This window comes from Aristolochia californica, unplaced genomic scaffold (genome assembly GCF_029961685.1).
Source record: "Aristolochia californica isolate CCGP_79_NKW_82.1479 unplaced genomic scaffold, dmAriCali1.0.hap1 SCAF_2, whole genome shotgun sequence".
NCBI lineage: Eukaryota > Viridiplantae > Streptophyta > Magnoliopsida > Piperales > Aristolochiaceae > Aristolochia > Aristolochia californica.
The window spans coordinates 45,994,547-46,012,428 of record NW_027181881.1 but is presented as its reverse complement, the minus strand read 5'-3'; the positions used below and the strand labels follow the sequence as shown (position 1 = coordinate 46,012,428).

The 17,882-nt window shown below is 37.6% G+C and overlaps 3 protein-coding genes across 7 annotated transcripts; 1 reads left to right on the top strand and 2 right to left on the bottom strand.

Moving 5' to 3' along the window:
• The first annotated feature begins 662 nt into the window (after positions 1-662).
• Positions 663-4,639, top strand: LOC137955488 (calmodulin-7). Of its 2 annotated transcripts, none has more exons than XM_068802452.1 (3): positions 663-926; positions 2,853-3,222; positions 4,411-4,639. In XM_068802452.1, exons 1-3 carry the CDS (start codon positions 851-853, stop codon positions 4,496-4,498), a joined length of 534 nt encoding a protein of 177 aa, XP_068658553.1. In that variant the 5' UTR covers positions 663-850; the 3' UTR covers positions 4,499-4,639. The 2 variants fall into 2 exon arrangements, 1 of the variants encoding a protein (XP_068658553.1); XR_011113156.1 differs by lacking the exon at positions 4,411-4,639 and adding an exon at positions 3,670-3,791 and having other exon boundaries at positions 665-926; positions 2,853-3,575.
• A 101-nt stretch (positions 4,640-4,740) lies between these two features.
• Positions 4,741-8,579, bottom strand: LOC137955487 (ubiquitin-conjugating enzyme E2 22-like). Of its 3 annotated transcripts, none has more exons than XM_068802450.1 (7): positions 8,477-8,579; positions 6,417-6,565; positions 6,113-6,257; positions 5,936-6,013; positions 5,706-5,818; positions 5,405-5,508; positions 4,741-5,311 (listed from the first exon to the last, which is right to left on the bottom strand). In XM_068802450.1, exons 2-7 carry the CDS (start codon positions 6,417-6,419, stop codon positions 4,960-4,962), a joined length of 795 nt encoding a protein of 264 aa, XP_068658551.1. In that variant the 5' UTR covers positions 6,420-6,565; positions 8,477-8,579; the 3' UTR covers positions 4,741-4,959. The 3 variants fall into 3 exon arrangements, with proteins under 3 accessions (XP_068658551.1, XP_068658550.1, XP_068658552.1); XM_068802449.1 differs by lacking the exon at positions 8,477-8,579 and adding an exon at positions 8,228-8,467; XM_068802451.1 differs by lacking the exon at positions 8,477-8,579 and adding an exon at positions 7,169-7,190.
• A 2,356-nt stretch (positions 8,580-10,935) lies between these two features.
• LOC137955485 (CBL-interacting protein kinase 32-like) lies at positions 10,936-17,217 on the bottom strand. 2 transcript variants are annotated; one of them, XM_068802447.1, is made up of 15 exons: positions 17,070-17,217; positions 15,616-15,890; positions 15,054-15,116; positions 14,822-14,893; positions 14,395-14,502; positions 14,198-14,278; positions 13,537-13,590; positions 13,308-13,433; positions 13,137-13,226; positions 12,176-12,298; positions 11,981-12,094; positions 11,622-11,735; positions 11,457-11,513; positions 11,299-11,364; positions 10,936-11,198 (listed from the first exon to the last, which is right to left on the bottom strand). In XM_068802447.1, the coding sequence occupies exons 2-15, from the start codon at positions 15,784-15,786 to the stop codon at positions 11,124-11,126; spliced, it is 1,314 nt and encodes a 437-aa protein (XP_068658548.1). In that variant the 5' UTR covers positions 15,787-15,890; positions 17,070-17,217; the 3' UTR covers positions 10,936-11,123. The 2 variants fall into 2 exon arrangements, with proteins under 2 accessions (XP_068658548.1, XP_068658547.1); XM_068802446.1 differs by having other exon boundaries at positions 11,299-11,373; positions 17,070-17,214.
• Between the last annotated feature and the right edge of the window lie 665 nt (positions 17,218-17,882).

Here is a 17,882-nt window from a genome sequence, read left to right as displayed (position 1 = left end):
GGTCAATAAGAACCGATGGAGATACTCCGCGTAAGAACCGCGTCGCGTAAGCCTCCCTCCCCAAAAGTATCGGTCAATTATGCGCCACAAACTGACGAAATTCTTGCTCTCTCTCTTTCTCTCTCTCCCCACGAATCATTTTCACAGCTGCGAGCCTCGCTAGCACTCTCCGCAGCGAAATTGCCGGAGATATTAATTTTTTTATAATTTAGAGAAAAATATAGAACAAAATTGGATGTCGAATATTTTATATATTCTCCCCACTTTACTACTTTTGATTTGATTCTTTATGTTAAATTACTTGATTGCCCTTCTACTATTGGATACGGAAAAACGCATCTCTGACTAGTGAACTTTTCAGAAAAAAAAATATATAACGACGTTTGTACGAAAATACCCTTCGATAAGAGTTTGTATTACTGGTGCATCCATTTCTCATCATTTGTAGTGTACAGCAGCGTGGGTCCACGGAGGGCTTTCATGAATCATGACTTCCGTTACTGTTCGCGTGCTCCACTAAAGATTCTTCGGGAACAAGGGCATTTTCGTCGTCACGCAAAAATTTCGAACCAACACGGCACCCGTAATTTCTTTCCGTTTTTTTATCATAGATGAGCGTTATTTAGGTAAAAGTATCCTTGTTCATATTTAAGAAACCGATAACGTCGGGGTTCCGGGTTTTTAGTATAGATGCCCTCCCGACGACTTCCGCTCCATATATAACCCTAATTGTCCGAGACAAACGCAAACTGAGCGATTTACCTCTCTTCAGTTTCCGCGACCCATCAACAGATCCTTTTCCACTCCCGCTCTGCAAATTTTTTCTGTTTTTTTCTCTGAAAGAGAGGCAATGGCGGATCAGCTTACCGATGATCAGATCTCTGAGTTCAAGGAGGCTTTCAGCTTGTTCGATAAGGACGGGGATGGTTAGATCCTCCGTTTTATCCCTCTCTTTTTTTTCTCTTCTTTGGATTCTTTTTAGTTTTGTGCCTTTGGTGATTTTCGTGCTGTGCTGTCTGAATGAAGTGAGCTTTTTATACCTTAGATCTTGTTGTATTAGTGTTTCCTGATTAGAAACTCGTTGATCCAAAGTCTGGGCTTTGAGATGTTGGATGGACGCTTTCATAAGTTTTCTTTCTGGATCCGTCCGTGGTTTTTCTTTCGCATTTAGTTTCGGTTGTTTTTCTTTCCAGTGTATTTAGTGTGTCATGCATTTGAATTTTGTAAAGTAATCTCTTTATGTTTCGCTATTACGCGTTTTATATCTTTTATTTTTCTTTTGATTTAGTTGTATTTCATCTAATACGTATTTAAGATAATCTGTGTAAGGTCGCACTGATTATCGAACGGAAGTCTGCTGATCTAGTTTCATCTTAAGAAAGGCTGAATACGCACGCAGCTGCATTGTTTATCTTTTCGAATTTAGTTAGGAGATATTACGTGCCTGTGCTAACTGTATTTTTTTTTTTATGGTGATGTTGCGTTACCTTGGTGAAAACAGCCATGTAGAGAATCTGTCTGGTGAAATATAAGGTTTTTGCTTTTTTTTTTTACCATGAAAAAACTTAATATTTGCTTTTAAACAGAGAAAAACATAAGGTTAAAAAAAGAAAAACGTGAGGTTTGATTTTATAGAAAGAAAAACGTAAGGTTTGCTTTATAGAAAGAAAAACATAAGGTTTGCTTTTATAAAAGGAAAAAAGAAAGGCTTGCTGCTTCAACTGCCACCTTTTCTGCTGCTAACGGGAGATCTCCAGCTCTCAATTGTACATATATGCATGTAGTTTAGTTTAGTGAGGGGAAAACATTCCTTTGATATTCTGCTGTGACGTCCTCTTTGAAATTTGTTCCCTCAATGGAAAAAGCCATGGATGATAAAGGATTTTGAGCAGCAAAACTCTTTATTCCAATTCAGTGGCTCAGCCCATAAGAATCTAATGATTCCCCTGCACAAGTTATTCGAAACTATGTAGTGGATGTGGACATCAAATGATAAGCATCAACGAATTTGGAAATGCATATACACATATAGTTTTGTGGAAAGGTGAAATTATTCTGAAGGGGGTTAACAGTTTCCCTCATGTTGACCAGTTTTAGCCTGGGACACTTGTCTTAAATTCTTACCTGTTTTCACCTAGAAGATGGCTGGCATTAGATGAAGTTTTAGCTAGTTGTGGTTTCTGTGTTTTTTTCTTGTTTTCCTCTAACCTCTTTATCCTCGGACTTGTGGTTATGGAGGTATTTTTCTATTAATAGTTGTTGTGTTGGTGGAATTTACTGATCTTCTTCTGCCCAAGGTTTTTTTTGTGTATAATTGAATGCTAAGAGATAATTACAGTAGAATCTTTGTGCGCTAACACGTCTCTTTCTCATTCTTCTTTAGTAGGCAGTTGAGTAAATTCTTGAAGTGGTTGAGGCAATAGTATTTTTTGTGTGAAGGCATAATAGTAAAACTAGTACTTTAAAAAATCAAAATGAATGGACTGGAACATTTGAATCAAGTTATGTGCTACTTTATATAGTAATTGATTTGAATGATCATAAGACCTTTTGTGTAGATAATTTCGCCTTCTGCTACCTAAAAAAAGTTTTTTTAGGATCCTATTCCATCTTTTCTAGCAATATAAATTTATGTAAGTGATCCACTAACAGTTCCAATGGTCATTTTCCAATCTTGAATAATTGTTGTTGTTTCCTGGTATTTGTAATCCAAATTCAAAGGTTATTGAATGCTTCACTTTGTTTTTTGACACCCATTCTTCTTGTTGCTCAAATACTCAGACACGGAAGTCAGTTATCGTTTTGTCTACTATTTTTTTTTTTAATTAGGAGCTGCTTTTTTAATTATGCAGGTTGCATCACAACAAAGGAGCTTGGAACTGTGATGCGCTCCCTTGGCCAGAACCCAACTGAGGCAGAGTTGCAGGACATGATTAATGAAGTGGATGCTGATGGAAATGGAACCATCGACTTTCCAGAGTTCCTCAACCTCATGGCCCGCAAGATGAAGGACACTGACTCTGAGGAGGAGCTTAAGGAAGCTTTCCGGGTGTTTGACAAGGACCAAAATGGCTTCATCTCTGCGGCCGAGCTTCGTCATGTCATGACCAACCTTGGTGAGAAGCTTACTGATGAAGAGGTTGATGAGATGATACGTGAAGCAGATGTCGACGGTGATGGCCAGATCAACTATGAAGAGTTCGTCAAAGTGATGATGGCTAAGTGAGGACTGTTTCCCCCCCCCCCCACAACACTAAAACCTTCTCTTTTAAAAGACCCAAAAAAAAAAAAAAAGTCAGAAAAGTATAATGAGATTTTCATTTCTTCTAGGATTTTTATTGATAGATCTGGAAAGAAGGTTGTGAGCTATCGTCCGTCCGTCCGTCTTGTTGTGGTTGTTGGCTGCGAGTCTCTCCTCCTCTCCTTTTTGTCAATGGTGTGCTGTGTATTTGTGGTTCTCTGTTCTACGTCTTTAGATTGTCTGGTTTTCGAGTCCTTTTTTCTACTTTTTTTTTTTTTTTTTCTAAATCGCAAAGCCGGGACGAAGCAGGACTCCATGTTGTTGCTGCTTTCAGGTGACAAATCAAATTTGATTGAAATTTTTAACATTTCATATTAGCTCTCATATGTTCTCATCTGTCGACTTAATGCGTTTTTAATTGGGCGCAGGTACTTTGTAATTTGTTGTTTGTTGTTTGGTTTCTGTTGGTGACTCTTTCTGAAAATTTACTTGTATGGAACTATTTTGTACTCGGTAAATTTAAGTTTCGTACGAATTCCACTTACGTTCACCCTACCCTGTTACCCTTTTGTCACGCTGCCTGTGTCAGGACGGATTGAAACATTCTGTAAGTGCTAAAACCGTTCCTGTAAATCGTCAATAGAGGCTTTCCGTGTTGGTGGGGGAGGTGCTCGGTCCTAGTTGAGTGCCTACTACGAGGATGCATCTTGTAAATAGGTGGAAGCTCTATCATATCCCATATTTTATACCGGGATATATCGATGGTAATCCACGGAGAAAAGTCTACACTGTTAGGTACTTGTAAAAGTACAATGGAAGGAATTTCTCCATCCTTTGGGTCAAAAGTTCCTCTTCTGGTATCGAGAGGAATCTGTTTCTAGTCTTGATCTTGTAAGCTGTGAGGAAAAACGTTTATAACTAAACTTGCTGGCAAAGAATCTGGGGGGTCACCAGATACGTACTTGTTAAATGCGCTAGGTCTCATTGGGCCGGCCCATTTAGGTCTTTTTAATGCTCATCAGATTCGTTACACGACAGAGAGAATCTGCTTTGGATGGTATTTGATACCTGAATGAACTTTGCAAAGCCGTTCCGTTCCTGTTAATGCACTTTAAACAAAGATGCTCGTCTTACAATGTATCCTCAGATGTCTTTTTCCCTTTGTGCAGACTGCGGCAAAAGAGGTCCGGATATGATGCGGTAACGAGCGGGAAAAGAAGACGCAAAAGGTTTCGAAGCCATTGTGTAATTCTCTAGAAAACGAGGAATCTCGCCCACAGGATGATGCGAATTCTGTAACACCGTTTAGAGGAGGAATAAAATGGGAACATGCAAAATGACTGTACTGCTTTTTTAACTTGATTTAGTGATAGTAGTGGCAAGACTTGTTCTCTTTTATAGATTCTCCCGCACGAGCTTCGGCAACGACAGAAGCAATCTGAAAGTTTATAGAAGCAATCTGAAAGTGCTAAGGCAGGGTAAGATAAGTTAACACTGTAGATCCTGCCTACCAAAATACACCGATACAACTGCCAAGCCTCGAACTTCTCCCCCACATCTTATGTCTCGTTTTTTCTTCTTTCCAAATCCAACGACAGATGTTAGCCTCTCAATTTGCTGCTTTTTTAAGTCAACCAATAACTTGTTTCTGCTTTCATACTTTTCTTTTCTTTTCCTTTTGTTTTTTTCGTTTTTTTACTAAAGTAACGAACTGTATCCTATAATCTTTTCAAGCTTTTCTTTCTGGCATCCATTTTCTTCTTCTCTGCTGCCTGAATCTTAGTGGTCAAAGGAGCACCGCTCATTCCAACTGCATCTTTCTTCAATGCTGTGGATACCCCAGCAGCTGTTGTTGCTGCAGGGCCGGCCATCTCTGTTGGTGGGATCACTGCTTGTTCGTGGCCATTGATTCCTCCTACTCGGGAAGCCAACGGAGGCTGTAACTGAATATTAGCCGAGTCTCCAGCAGCTTTGTTTGTCTGGTCCACATTAAGAGCTGTCGTGGATTCTGAAATAGCTCCAGTTTTGGACTTAAGTTTTGGTTTAAGTGCATAAATTCCGGTATACAATCTGTATGTGGAAGCCAGATTGAACAATCGAGTCAAGAATGATTTACCATATTGGGGGTAAAAAGATTGCAAATATAGGGCCACTCTTGCTCACCTGGCATGCTTTGCATATTCTTCGTAATTTTCGAGCAGCAACTTGCCTGCCTGCTCATTCAATGCTGATTCTGGGAATGGCTCAATTAGAAGACACCGAACAATCTGTTAAACACAAGCATCTGAATCAGTCAAAAGCAAAATGGTGAAACCATCTATTTTCGTTCTCCTTTCTCTTAAGAGGAACGAATGACTTGGTTACTTTATCATTCATAGAGCCATAGTAGAAAAGGAGCCCTAATGGATAATATCGTTCCCTGTACCAAAAATAACAAACTATTTTTAAAATGTGAATCACTTACAAGCAGAACATGACGTAACCCGAGACTTGGATTCCAGTCCTTCTTCAGGGTGTTAACACAAATCTCACCATTAGTAGCAATGTTGGGATGGAAGATTTTTGTCAGAAAATAACCTACAAATTGGAAAACAGCCAACAATGCAGTACAGTTCAGCCAAATGGTGCAGAACAAAAAGGATTTGTACATTTGAACATCTTTAATAAAAAGTACACAACATATTTAAAACATACCTTTCGGAGGTGAGTGTGGGAAGTCATGAGATAGTATCAACTTCATACGGAATATACCATTTTCATATGGTGTTCCAGCTATAACACATAGAACACAAGCCCAATCATTCTCAGCTATGTACGCAATGTTGAAATGAAAGAGAGTAAGTTAACAACAGAATAACATATAATAGATACCTGGGCCATCAATGTCAGCAAATATAGTTGAAAAATCATCATCATTTATGCCTACTTTAATCCCTTCAGGTGGTGTCTCATCAAGGTTCTTCAATTCTTTTGCTAGTTGTTTTATCACATTTGGAGGAAGATTCTCATTTGTCGCCTGCCACAAGTAACAAAAGCAAAAGAGTAAAAGATAAACCGTGGCATTAAGTCAAACCAGAAAAGGATATCACTGCCTTACACAGAGGGATCGAAACTCTTAACATAAAATAAAGAGAAGTCGAAATACAAAAGAATACATGGAAAAAATAACTCGTACCATTGGAACAGAACAAAGGGATAGAATGCAGCAGATATTCTTGCTTTTGAAAGTCAAAACCTTCCTCTGATAGTAAGCACACTGGTGTCAAAGGACCTTGATTGCTAACAGTTGGAACTCAATGTGTCTCACAAAATGCTGACCAGCTTCTGCATCAAATATCATGATCAGCCATCCTTTATGACATTGAACCACAAGCATCTAAGTCAAACACTAGAAAGAGGAAGTAAGATTATCAAAAGCACCCTCGCTGGCAAATATATTACAGACAGACAAACTGTCAACATTCATTTTACCAATTAAAAAATTCTATTGGAGCATTTGATAATATCCTAATACATATATTCCAACAGCACAACTAATGGAAGTTACGGCTAAAAAAGTCCCAAAATATCTGATGCGAAATTTAAGAAGAAAAAAATGCAAATCCCACAAAGAACTCTCCTAACCCACTAAGACAAGGTGCTCACAGGAAAGCAAGCTGAAAAACACTTTTTGAGTACATTGCAGTAGAAAAGGTTAACGTCATAAATCAAGAGGTAAAATTTATAATATCCATCCAAGGTAAAGGGATAGTAGCACAAACCCATTACCAGCTCCATTGCACCATATGTTTTCAAAACTGCCGTTACAAAGTTTTTTTTATTTCTTATTTTTTATATCAAGAACATCTGGACATAGTCAAACATACAACATCTAACCACACATTTTCCCATTTTGCCATAATAATGCTTTGGTTAAGGAAAAAATACCCTAGAAATAGGTTTCTATTGTCCTGATGAGTTATACAGCAGTCTCAAGTGTTGTCCTCTCAGTGAAAGCCCCTCACGCCCGAATCTAAATGAGAATGTTCCATTCATACAAAAATCTTAAAGCAAGAAGATTCTGATTGTCATATTAGCAGTCACTTGCATAGCAAGGATCAGAGTCAAAGTTCTCGTACAACAAAATCTAAATTAAAAATGTAAAGAAAACAACCCACAAGTTCACAACAACAGCAAGTCTACACAAGTACAACAAAAGATCAATATAGAAGAAACATAAAAGCACAAGAAAGACTGCAAACTATGATAGCACAAAATTTCCAGATAGAGGAACCATCTATTGAAGAGTTGAAAAAAAAAAAAAAAAACGTTGGACGAGTTACAGGAAGTGACACAGCAAATAGAAAGTGAAAGTACGCACCATGACAATGAAAACCGGTATTACCTAAGTTCAACTAAATCAGCCATAACAACTATTTTTACTGAACAAATTGAAAACTCTGCACTAGAAGGTGAAATGATCCCAACCAAAAACAAGCAGCAACTCACAACTCGTCCACTGAAAAAAGGATCTCAACATCCACCTCAATAACACTAACAGAACGAAGCCAGATATGATGATAATTTATAAAAGGAAAACAGCACCATCTAGAAAAAGACTAGAATGCAGAGGAGAAAAACAGGTGTAGAACGGGGAAAATCGTCCATGTAATTCGACATGAGGTTAATCACCTGCAAAACAGAGCTGGAATCGCACAAAAAGCGTAGAAAACTAAACAAACGCCTCAAAGAAATATTCAGAGATTCAAAAAAATTGAAGAAACAAAATCAAATCAAATCAAATCAAATGAGCCTCTAACAGAATAAAGCAATAGATTCGCGCATCTTGCCTAGAAGTCAAAACTTAAAAGATACAAGAATTATACAAAACAGGACGCAGAAAAACATTCAAAGCCAAAGGCAAGCGATCAAAGTCCAAACCTATGAAAGCTCAATAAAATCACCATAAGAAGGCACATCGCAGATGAAAGAACACAATAAACAAACCTCCAAAGAGATCTCTAGTAATGTTAAACCCCAATGCATTCGGATATAATATATCCCAGAAAGATCAGAAAAGAAGGCAGCGCCCAGAGAATTCCACAAGAAACCCTAAAATTCTATCCTAAGAATAGGAACGAGAATGAGAGAGGAAGGCGCAAAAAATAAATCGAACTAGGTGACGTTCGTTACAAAGAAGTCTTAAGGCAATGAGGATTTCCCCACCGCAAAAGCCAGGTTTTGAAAAATCCGAACCTGGATTACTCCCTGGAGTAATCGAGTAGAAAAACGAAAACTTGTCTGCTTTCTGATTCAAGAGAGGAGCCAAATTGCATGATTGAGGGAACAAGAGAGAGAGAGAGAGAGAGAAAGAGACGAGCTGACGTGCCTGTCTGTCAGATGTATGTAATAAACTGGAGATCGGTTAATACCGGACGTAGAGTAGAATTTATTTATTCTAAAAAACATTGTGACAAAATTAACCTTCGATGATAACAAAAATTACTAGTTTAGTTTGGTCAACAACACGAGAGCAATTAAAATCTAATGACGCAATTAAAATATGATAATTTTGATTAATGTATGATCGCTTTGGCCCGTATTAATTTTCATCTTATAAAGAACGTCTACTAAAGGGACAGATGGCCCTGACAGGGTATTTTCGTCCAACCAAAGATAATGGACTTTGGTAGGGGTCGGCTCGGCTCGGCTTTCAGGAAACCCAATCCCCGGCTGAGCCCATCAGATCTGTCTCCACCGAACATGGGCGAGACCCCTTTATACGATGGGCAACATTGAGAAGCGATCCGGTTGGGACGCTGTCGGACCCCCGGAGAGTAGGAGACCCGCTTAACTCAACCATGGTTAAGTGATGAGTGTGGCCGACTGTGGTGGCAGGTGACCGTTGTTGAGAAATCTCGAAGAGGGAAAGAAAAGAGCGTCCCAAAGTAACCGTTAAAAGAAGCTAGCTGGCAGACGAGATCGACGGTTGAGATTTTGAACTTCTTCCTCCTCTTTTATTTCCCTCACGTGTTATACTCTTCTCGCGGAGGTCACCTTTCTCCCTTCTCTCTTCTTCCGGTGATATCTACAATTCTCTCTCCGTTGAATAATAAAAAGCAGGTTAGAGAAGAGGGAAGTAGGGCCGCCAATCTCATGAATGGGGGTGCTACCGACTGTGTGAAAGCATCCCTGCTTTCGCATCATATGTATCTGCTGTTGGAAACTAATATTTAATTTCTTTTTATGCCCAATTTGACTCAAATCGCTTTATGTTCTATTAATTGGATGGAGCTGTCGGTGGTGAAGACAAAAAAACAAAAGCATCAGCCATCTAAGATTATAAAATTGACTCAATCCTCAATGCCACATCCTCTTCTCTCTCTCTCTCCTCATTTTTCTTGAAAAAGAAAAGGTTAATGAATTCGGATGAATAAGAATCTCTGGCCTTCTGGTTTGGGTCATCTACTTTTCTATGGAAAATGCATTATCTATACCAATCTTTGTCGTTTGTTCTGTTATGAATCCGAAAAGGCTCCATAGCATGACCACTGTTTGAATATGGTAGGTGGAAGTGGGAAGAAGACGAAGACACTCTGCCTCCATGGCTTGAGAACCAGTGGCAAGTTGTTGCAGAAGAAAATCGGCAAATGGGATCCGTCCTCCCTCTTTGATGCCTTTGAAATGGTGACTTCAAATTCCCACTTCTGCTTGCGTATTTCAATCTTTTATATTGAAGAATTATTGCCTACAGGTTGGGTTGGATTAAGGAAGTCGTGAGAAAGATTGGGCAAAGATATGCTCTTCAAATAATCTAATCCCTGAAAGAGATGGCTAATTGACAAGTAAACTTTCTTTATCAATTTCTTGCTTTGGCCGTATGCATGGGAAGTAAGGGGCGATGGAGATTCATGTATTTGTGGTGGAGACTTGGGTTGGATTCAGACTGAAACGATACATTTTCCATGAATCAGTCTCTGTACTCTGTTCTTATTCAACAGCTATGTCTACGATCTTTACTTACCACCACCCAGAAATAAAAATAAACAATCTCAACGAAGATTATCTTTATGGCATCATGGAATTTGGACTGTTTCAAAAAATTAACAGTCCTAATCACTGCAAAGAACAATAGCAAAATATTTATTTGCTTGAGCTATTCAGGGTTAATAGCTGAAATTGACACACAACATACAAGGAGACATTGAGGTAGAAGTTAGCGTTAAAAATTAGACACCCTAATTTAATACTAACGAGAGTAATAAAAATCGTAGAAGAAAAAATAATTAAACACGAAAAAGAAACACAAGATTTATATAGGTTCACCTCAACGTGAAACTACGTCTTGTCTTCTGCTGCTGCAGTAATTCACTATAAAGATGAAATAATTTACAAAAAAAATTGCACACTAGTATTTTTCTCTAACCTCTCTCAGTCACAATTAATGATCCTCCTCCGATTAATAAAACCCTAACAACGATGCCCACAAATATAAAAAAAAATTAGAGCAACTATAATACAAATGTGAAATCCCCAAACTACACTTAATAAAATAAAAATCAATATAAAGTGGACCTAATAGGGACTTCGTCTCCTTTCCAACCCCCATAGTGACCTTACCATGAAAGTCAATACACATACTGACTCACCATAAGGCGTTAATTAGACTCCACAACTTAAAAGTTAGTTCCCATATAGATTTTTTGGATACTGAATAAGAAAAAGATGAATTGTGTTTAATCTTTATGGCTGAGAAATCAAATCCGCCAAATACAAAAAAAAATAAAAAAAAAAATTGGGGGAAGCAGGCACACCCACAGAGTTGTCCAACAAGTACAATTGTTTTGACATGATGTACATCAAAGAAGAAAGAATCTCTCTAACATTACAAGCTCGATATTATTTAGCTTCGATCTTGCATATCCTCTTCAGACTTCCAAACAACATCCTTAAGGCTGCTCGAAAGGTTTTTGTAAAACTGAAGATAGAAATATTCCAGGTCAAGTCAATTAGAAGAAGAAGGGAAATTACATACCGGAAGAATATTTTCTACTACTCTTAGAAGAAAGAAAACATACCCTGTGAAATTCTAGAGTGTCACCTTTGGCTTTCCGTACTTCAACCATGTGAAGAGAAGGAGCAACCTGGAATACCTGATTAGAAACAGCAAGTTAGATCAAAATGCTACTATACACCATTTTATCCAAATATCACTTCAAACTAACGAGAAAACAACCTGGGTTGCAACATTAAGATTCCCTTTGCGCCCCTCCTTCAATTTTTCTAGCCTCATCTGTAAGAAACAAAAGGGAATTATTTGTAAGGCTATGAATAACAACAGTCATCCGTCATGCAACTACAGTCTCCTATGCGGTTTTTATGCAAAACTAAATAACTTCACCTTGTAGTTTTTCTTATGAACATCAAAGCCAAGGGGTTTGGCAGCTTCTTCAATCTTACTGATGATCTCATCTGCCGGACATTTTGATGTAAACCTTGTTTCTCTCTTAAATTCCTACCAAATATAAAAGAAAAGAACAACAAATTACAAGAGATGGAAGACTGTGAATGCATAAAAGAGAGCCAAATTTTAAGGCAATATCGTATGAACTCTCCAAACTGGGTAACGAACTGGAAATGGTGGGAGATATTATCATGCCAATGATTCTAAAGTTCTTTCACAAATATGATGATTAACCTGTTTTGAGAGTTCTATCAAATACCACAACTATAAGTGCAGCAAAAAGAAACCAATGCAACCTGCTCTGTGTCAAACAGATTTCCGAGATTCAATCCTTTCGACATAGAAATCAATTCGAAAGCATTCATAGCTGTGGGCTGCTCTTCTTCCCTCTTCTCCGTCACATGATATTCCTATTATAATCATTCAGAATTAATGAGAAAACAAAACAAAAATACCACTCAGAAGGGCCATCTAGCTCTAATTGTACTCACTTCCGAGTCTCTGAAGACAGCATCAACATCATCTAGATTTGTATCGTCTTTTTCCAAAAATACAGGTCGCTTGAAATCTTTCTTGAACCATTCATCCTTCAGAATTTCAGGGATAGTAATGCGCTGCAATGTTAAGCAAACTTGTAAAGTTCAACTATTAATAGTAGATTAAGAACTCTCACCATCTCCATGATTCTAATCGAAGAAATATGGCTTGATAATTATTTTAATACCTCTTTGTATATTAGAGGAATAATAGGTAAGAAGTAGATTGGACCAGTACTAGAGTAAGGGGGTCCTCACCACATGGATGAGCCCACTATAAAAGGATAATCTCATATCACAAGGATTTGGGGGAAAAAAAATCATTTGGGAGGACAAACCTTCCTGTTTTTTTATTATTTGAAGGCTCTTACAAACAGCATGTGAAATGGGCTGGGCCATTCAACAATGAATGCCCAAATGGATAGGTTTACTCTCAATTATCTGAAGACTACCGTACATTCATAACACATCCATAAACCAGTTATCTTTTTTAAAAACCAAGAATAGCCTAACCAGTCTCATGGGTGTTCCAGACAGTAATGCAGCACAAGAGAAGCACTTTTAATTTCACCAAAACATAAAGGAGCAAAATGACAATGTAATGAATACTTTAAGCTCTGAAGAGACATTATTTTCTAGAGGTGTCCATGTGAATTGATAGCAGTGAAGGGGTAATGTATCCACTTGAGTTAAAAGAAGCAATCGAAAGGGAAAATAATGTGCATATAAACTCATAGAGAGCACAAAATGGGAGTTTATATGAATTTAGAGGCAATGAAAAGAAGAGACATCCTAGTGTCAACAGTAGAAAGCTTAGGAGGGAAGATTATACCAAACATACAACATATTTTATTTTTTCAAGGAAAGATATGACAAAGACGTGACCCAATATAAAGTCCAGAAAGAGAGTACTTACTGTCATAGGATTTGGATTCAAAATTTGGCTAATTAATTTCATGGCACCTAAAGAAAGCCAAGAAGGGTAGGTGAATTCACCAACAGAAATCTGCATGAAGAGATAATTCTAATAAAGAAAAGTGACAAGAAAATGAAGAAAGGGTCAGTCTAAACTAGGTAAAATGCTCACTTTTTTATACAGGTTCATAAGATTAGAGTCATCAAAAGGCAAGTAACCTGCAAGCAATACAAATAGGATGACCCCACAGGACCAAAGATCAGCAGTTGCTCCGTCGTAGCCTCTGTCATTGAGGACCTAGTCATTGGAATATAATTATGCAATGAGTTAACAGCCAAACCAAAAAGGAACAAAAAAACAACAAAACTTAATTGTCACAAGTTAAAGAAGTAATCTTCACCTCTGGAGCAACATAATTTGGAGTTCCACAAGTAGTGTGAAGTAGACCATCATCCTACAAGGCCATTTTTAAAGTCAGCACAAAGCAGTGGCAATTTATAGGGTTTTAAGAAGTTAATGATTTTCTTATGGATTGAATGTTTGGGCTCCATGGATTAATGTCCGACCAAATGTAAGATTAAACTCCAGTGAAGCTGAAATAGATAATGATACCTTGCCAATAAAAATATATAGAAATTATAAAACTGGAACTTACAATCATAGAACACTTATAAAGTAACTAAAAACATACCCGGGCCACTGTGGTGCATAATGAGCATAAATTTTAAATTTTTTTATGCAAGGGAAAGGCTTGAAGAAGCACATGAGCAAAACAGAGAACAGAATGGAGAAGGGATCCATGTAGCCCAGCACAATTGGGTCAAGGTTCAGATAATGATTATGCAGATGATTCAGTTTATAAGTAATAATAGGTTTCAGTAATCAATGTGGTGGACTGGAAGAGAAAGAAGCCTGAAAAACTAAAATAGAAACAAAGAGGAAAAACACACATTTGGCACAGTAGTTGCAAGAATTGATAAATAAATGAGAATGAATGGCACTATCCACTATCCTGTAACACTTACCCTAACTTCTTTAAAAAAAAAAAAAAAAACACTTACCCTAACTTGCCGAGATAGAGCACTTAATCCAAAATCCGAAACTTTCAGGTTTCCTTGTGTATCAAGTAGTAAATTTTCAGGCTACAAAAATTCCCATAAAAAAGGCGGAAAGGAACATCAGCTTTTTAATTCAAAGATGATTTCGATCGATAAGAAGGAAGGGAGAGAAAACTTGGGCGACCAAACATGAAGTTTACCTTTAAGTCTCTATGGTATACACCCCTGCTATGGCAATAATCAACAGCATGAATAAGTTGCTGGAAATACCTCCTAGCTTCTTCCTCCCTCATTCGCCCATGTTTGACCTTCACAAGCAATATAAATCCAACATAAAATTATATCCATCTCATAATGCAAAATATTTCTTATATTTCCATAATTCTATATCATTGTTTCTTGTAAATAAAAATGGAAGTTTTCAAGGTCAGCAAGGACGTCCAATGCTGGCTAGGTGATTTTCACCTTTTGTTGCATAAAATTTAATTCCCAGTAAAATGGTACATGGGCATTAATAATTTGAAGATTCTTAAGGAAACCTCTGAATTTCACAGTGGCAGTCTATCAAACAGCATGACAAGTATTACTTTAAAAGTGAATAAAATGATGAGGAAATTGGTGACTTACAATTTTGTCAAAGAGCTCTCCACCAGTGACAAATTCCAGAACAATAAATATCTTTGTTTTACTCCCCATTACCTGAATATGAACAAATATATTTTAAATTAAAAAAAAAAACCTCATAAATGATATCGCATGGTGCAGTTTCTTACTCGTTACAAACAACATCATGTAGATTGAACTAAAAAGCAGCGAAAAAAACAAAGTTTGAGCTTCCATTACCGTCCAAATTTACTACCTCACATAGACGGACAACATTTGGATGCTTTATCAACTTCATTGTAGCAATTTCTCGTTTTATCTGCAAAACATTAGATAAAGGTAAAATCAATACCTGAATACAAGAGAAGTAACTGCATTTTAATTGAGACTATAAGCACTTCAAAAAAATATGCAGACTAATGCACTTTTATACAGTAAGTCTTTAGGTACTCCAATGAAAAGTTCACTTTCTTCCTATCTAATTGAGACTATAACACTTCAAAAAAATTTGAAGCACCTGAAGAAAGTGCTGGTTCAAATCAGTGAAGCCGAACTGGGCTGATTAAAGAAAAGAACATTTCTTCTTTTGAAAATAAGAAAAGAACATTTCTTTTTCCAAACAAGTCCAATCGTAGCTAATTTATCTCAGTGCACTAAAGAGCGTAGAGTGGTGTGATTTATTTTCCTTTTAAACGAGGCAAAACAAATGCATCAGAATTTTAAGATCCCTCCTGCATCAGAAAATATCCCTCCCGCATCAGAAAATATCATGTATAATTCAAGATTCAGAAAGATAACAACCATAATCCATTCAATACCTGTTCTACCATCTTGTGCTTCAGAACCTTCTCCTTGTCAAGAATCTTAAGAGCGACAGGTTCCATAGTCTCTATGTTTCTTGCAAACTTAACTTTAGCAAATGTCCCCTCTCCAATTGTCCTACCCAGTTCATATTTACCAATTCGACGTTTTATTTTGGCTGCACTCATCCTGAGGTTAACCTTCTAGTGTACCCTCACGCTATAAGCAACTTCAGAAGATATTGTATCAAAAGCACAAAAGCCAATAAATTTTCTCAACCATAAACCTGCTCCTGAAAAGTTTCCAACAATCCAAAAATTAATCAAATGAAACATTAAGCATGATGACCATCGAATAATAAATAACGTTAAAAATTATTTTTTAATATTCTCCTAAACCAAAAGTTTGATGATGTTGGATCTTATAAAGACAACAACATATTTACAAGTACAGAACCAAATATTTCAAAATCCATGGCCAGATGTCATTGTTCAAATCAACAAACTTGCTCAAGTCCAACATAGGCTCAGAATCACTTCAAGTACAAAGAAATAGAGCAAAACCCAAAAACAAGCAATCCATCAAGTCCAGCATGAAAGTTGGATACAATGAGGTTACGAATAACACTAAACCCAAAAACAAGCAATCCAGATCCAACTTTCATGCTTCACTAAAGCCAAATAAAGATAAAACTGTTTCCAGCTAAGAAGAAATGGTACAGAAATCCAAATTTCCAACCACAACCCACCCACCCCCAATATTCTTAGCGGAAAAAAAAATAGCCAGTTTATGCACTTCTGGTAGAAAACCCGCCATAATAACTCAAAAAAGATGGAAAAAGGAGCAGCTTAAGCCCTGGAATAGTTCAAAAATTTAAACACCGTCTCCCCCCAAAATGTTAGTCAAAATATTCTCTCCTCAAAATATGTAATCCAAGGAACTGCATAAAACGAACTTACGCATGAAGAATCCATAATTTCAGGTTCTCGGGGAAAACACTGAAACTCGACGACCCAGTTCTAAAGCCCCTCCCTTTATCTTGTTCAATCGATCCTATCCTATGACAAAAAGTATTAAAAAAGAATTAAGAAAAAGCAAAACAGAACGCAATCGTTTCCGTTCAGTTCGAACCTGTTTTATAAATCCCAAACTCAAAACCCCCACCTTCAACCCTTTTCTCAACAAAATCGAAGTTCCAGATTACAAAACCAAGCCTTTCGGTAACGTTTACTAGCATCAAAACCCGACAACAAAATACAAGACAAAGAGAAACACAACTCAGTTTCAATGAGCAAACACCACAAGTGTCAGTACGCGACAGTCGGAGTAGTCAAACTCAAAATCTGTGCATCGAATTTCCACATCCCTCCCAACCCAAATCATTTTTCAGCCATACTGCCCAAAACCACCCCTCCCCGTAAAACATGGAAAAAAAAAACAAATAAGTTTCGGATTGATTTTCGTTCTGAACCTGTTGATAAGAAGAGATGCTCTTAGCTCTAACCGTTCTTGAACCTTGAATGCTGTTTGGGAGCTGAACTTGTGAGAGCGCATCATGGGACTGGAGAAGACACGCAGGCCTATTATAAGGTAATAACAGCAGTAGCATAAGAGGATGTGTGGTCCGTGTGTCTGGTCTCTCAAGGGCGGTCCCGGAAATCACCCTGTCCTACTTCCGGAAAGAGACGGGAGCTATTCCATCTCTCTACGCCTTTTGTCGGTCTCGAAGCTGCTTGGGTCTGTCTCGGCGGCTTTCTCTCTCTTGGGGAGTAAAATTCTTTTCCCATAATTATAAGTACCTTCAATTACTTTGAACACAACCAGCGGCTGATCAGTGGCCGCCAGCCTCCTGTTCAGCAAAGTTTCATAGTGAAGCTACCGGAGTGAGAATCTTGAGAAATATTTAACGTCAGAAAACTAAATGTAACTGAGGTTCGTAGACGTGAAACCGCATCTTCATTTGATTATAATATGGAACTGAACTTTTGACCACGGCCTCTCAACAAACAATTTCAACGTAAAAAAATGGAAGAATTCGACTGTTTGTCATGCTAATCAATATGGAGTAGCAAATCGTAATGTGGACCAGATCCATTGAAGCCGGTCGGGTGCATTGCTTTCACATAGGTCGTACATGATTATCCATTGGATCAATATACGTTGGATACTCTGGTAATACGTATGGGGCATAGATGACGCAGGAAAAGAGAAAGTGAATCGATTTACGTTCCCTTTTAAACAAATGTACTTTTTATTAGTGTGTCTCATAAGAATATATTTTTTA

Excerpts from the sequence above, each read along its gene's own strand:
- LOC137955488 (XM_068802452.1), top strand. The coding sequence starts at position 851 with ATGGCGGATCAGCTTACCGATGATCAGATCTCTGAGTTCAAGGAGGCT. Across the intron at positions 927-2,852 it reads GTTCGATAAGGACGGGGATG|GTTGCATCACAACAAAGGAG; the intron begins GTTAGATCCTCC and ends TTAATTATGCAG. Across the intron at positions 3,223-4,410 it reads GTCAAAGTGATGATGGCTAA|ACTGCGGCAAAAGAGGTCCG; the intron begins GTGAGGACTGTT and ends CCCTTTGTGCAG.
- LOC137955487 (XM_068802450.1), bottom strand. Across the intron at positions 6,014-6,112 it reads TGCTGACATTGATGGCCCAG|CTGGAACACCATATGAAAAT; the intron begins GTATCTATTATA and ends TATGTGTTATAG. Across the intron at positions 5,819-5,935 it reads CCCACACTCACCTCCGAAAG|GTTATTTTCTGACAAAAATC; the intron begins GTATGTTTTAAA and ends TCCAATTTGTAG.
- LOC137955485 (XM_068802446.1), bottom strand. The coding sequence starts at position 15,786 with ATGAGTGCAGCCAAAATAAAACGTCGAATTGGTAAATATGAACTGGGT. Across the intron at positions 11,736-11,980 it reads ATCTGTTTGACACAGAGCAG|GAATTTAAGAGAGAAACAAG; the intron begins GTTGCATTGGTT and ends TATATTTGGTAG. Across the intron at positions 11,199-11,298 it reads ACACTCTAGAATTTCACAGG|TTTTACAAAAACCTTTCGAG; the intron begins GTATGTTTTCTT and ends TTCTATCTTCAG.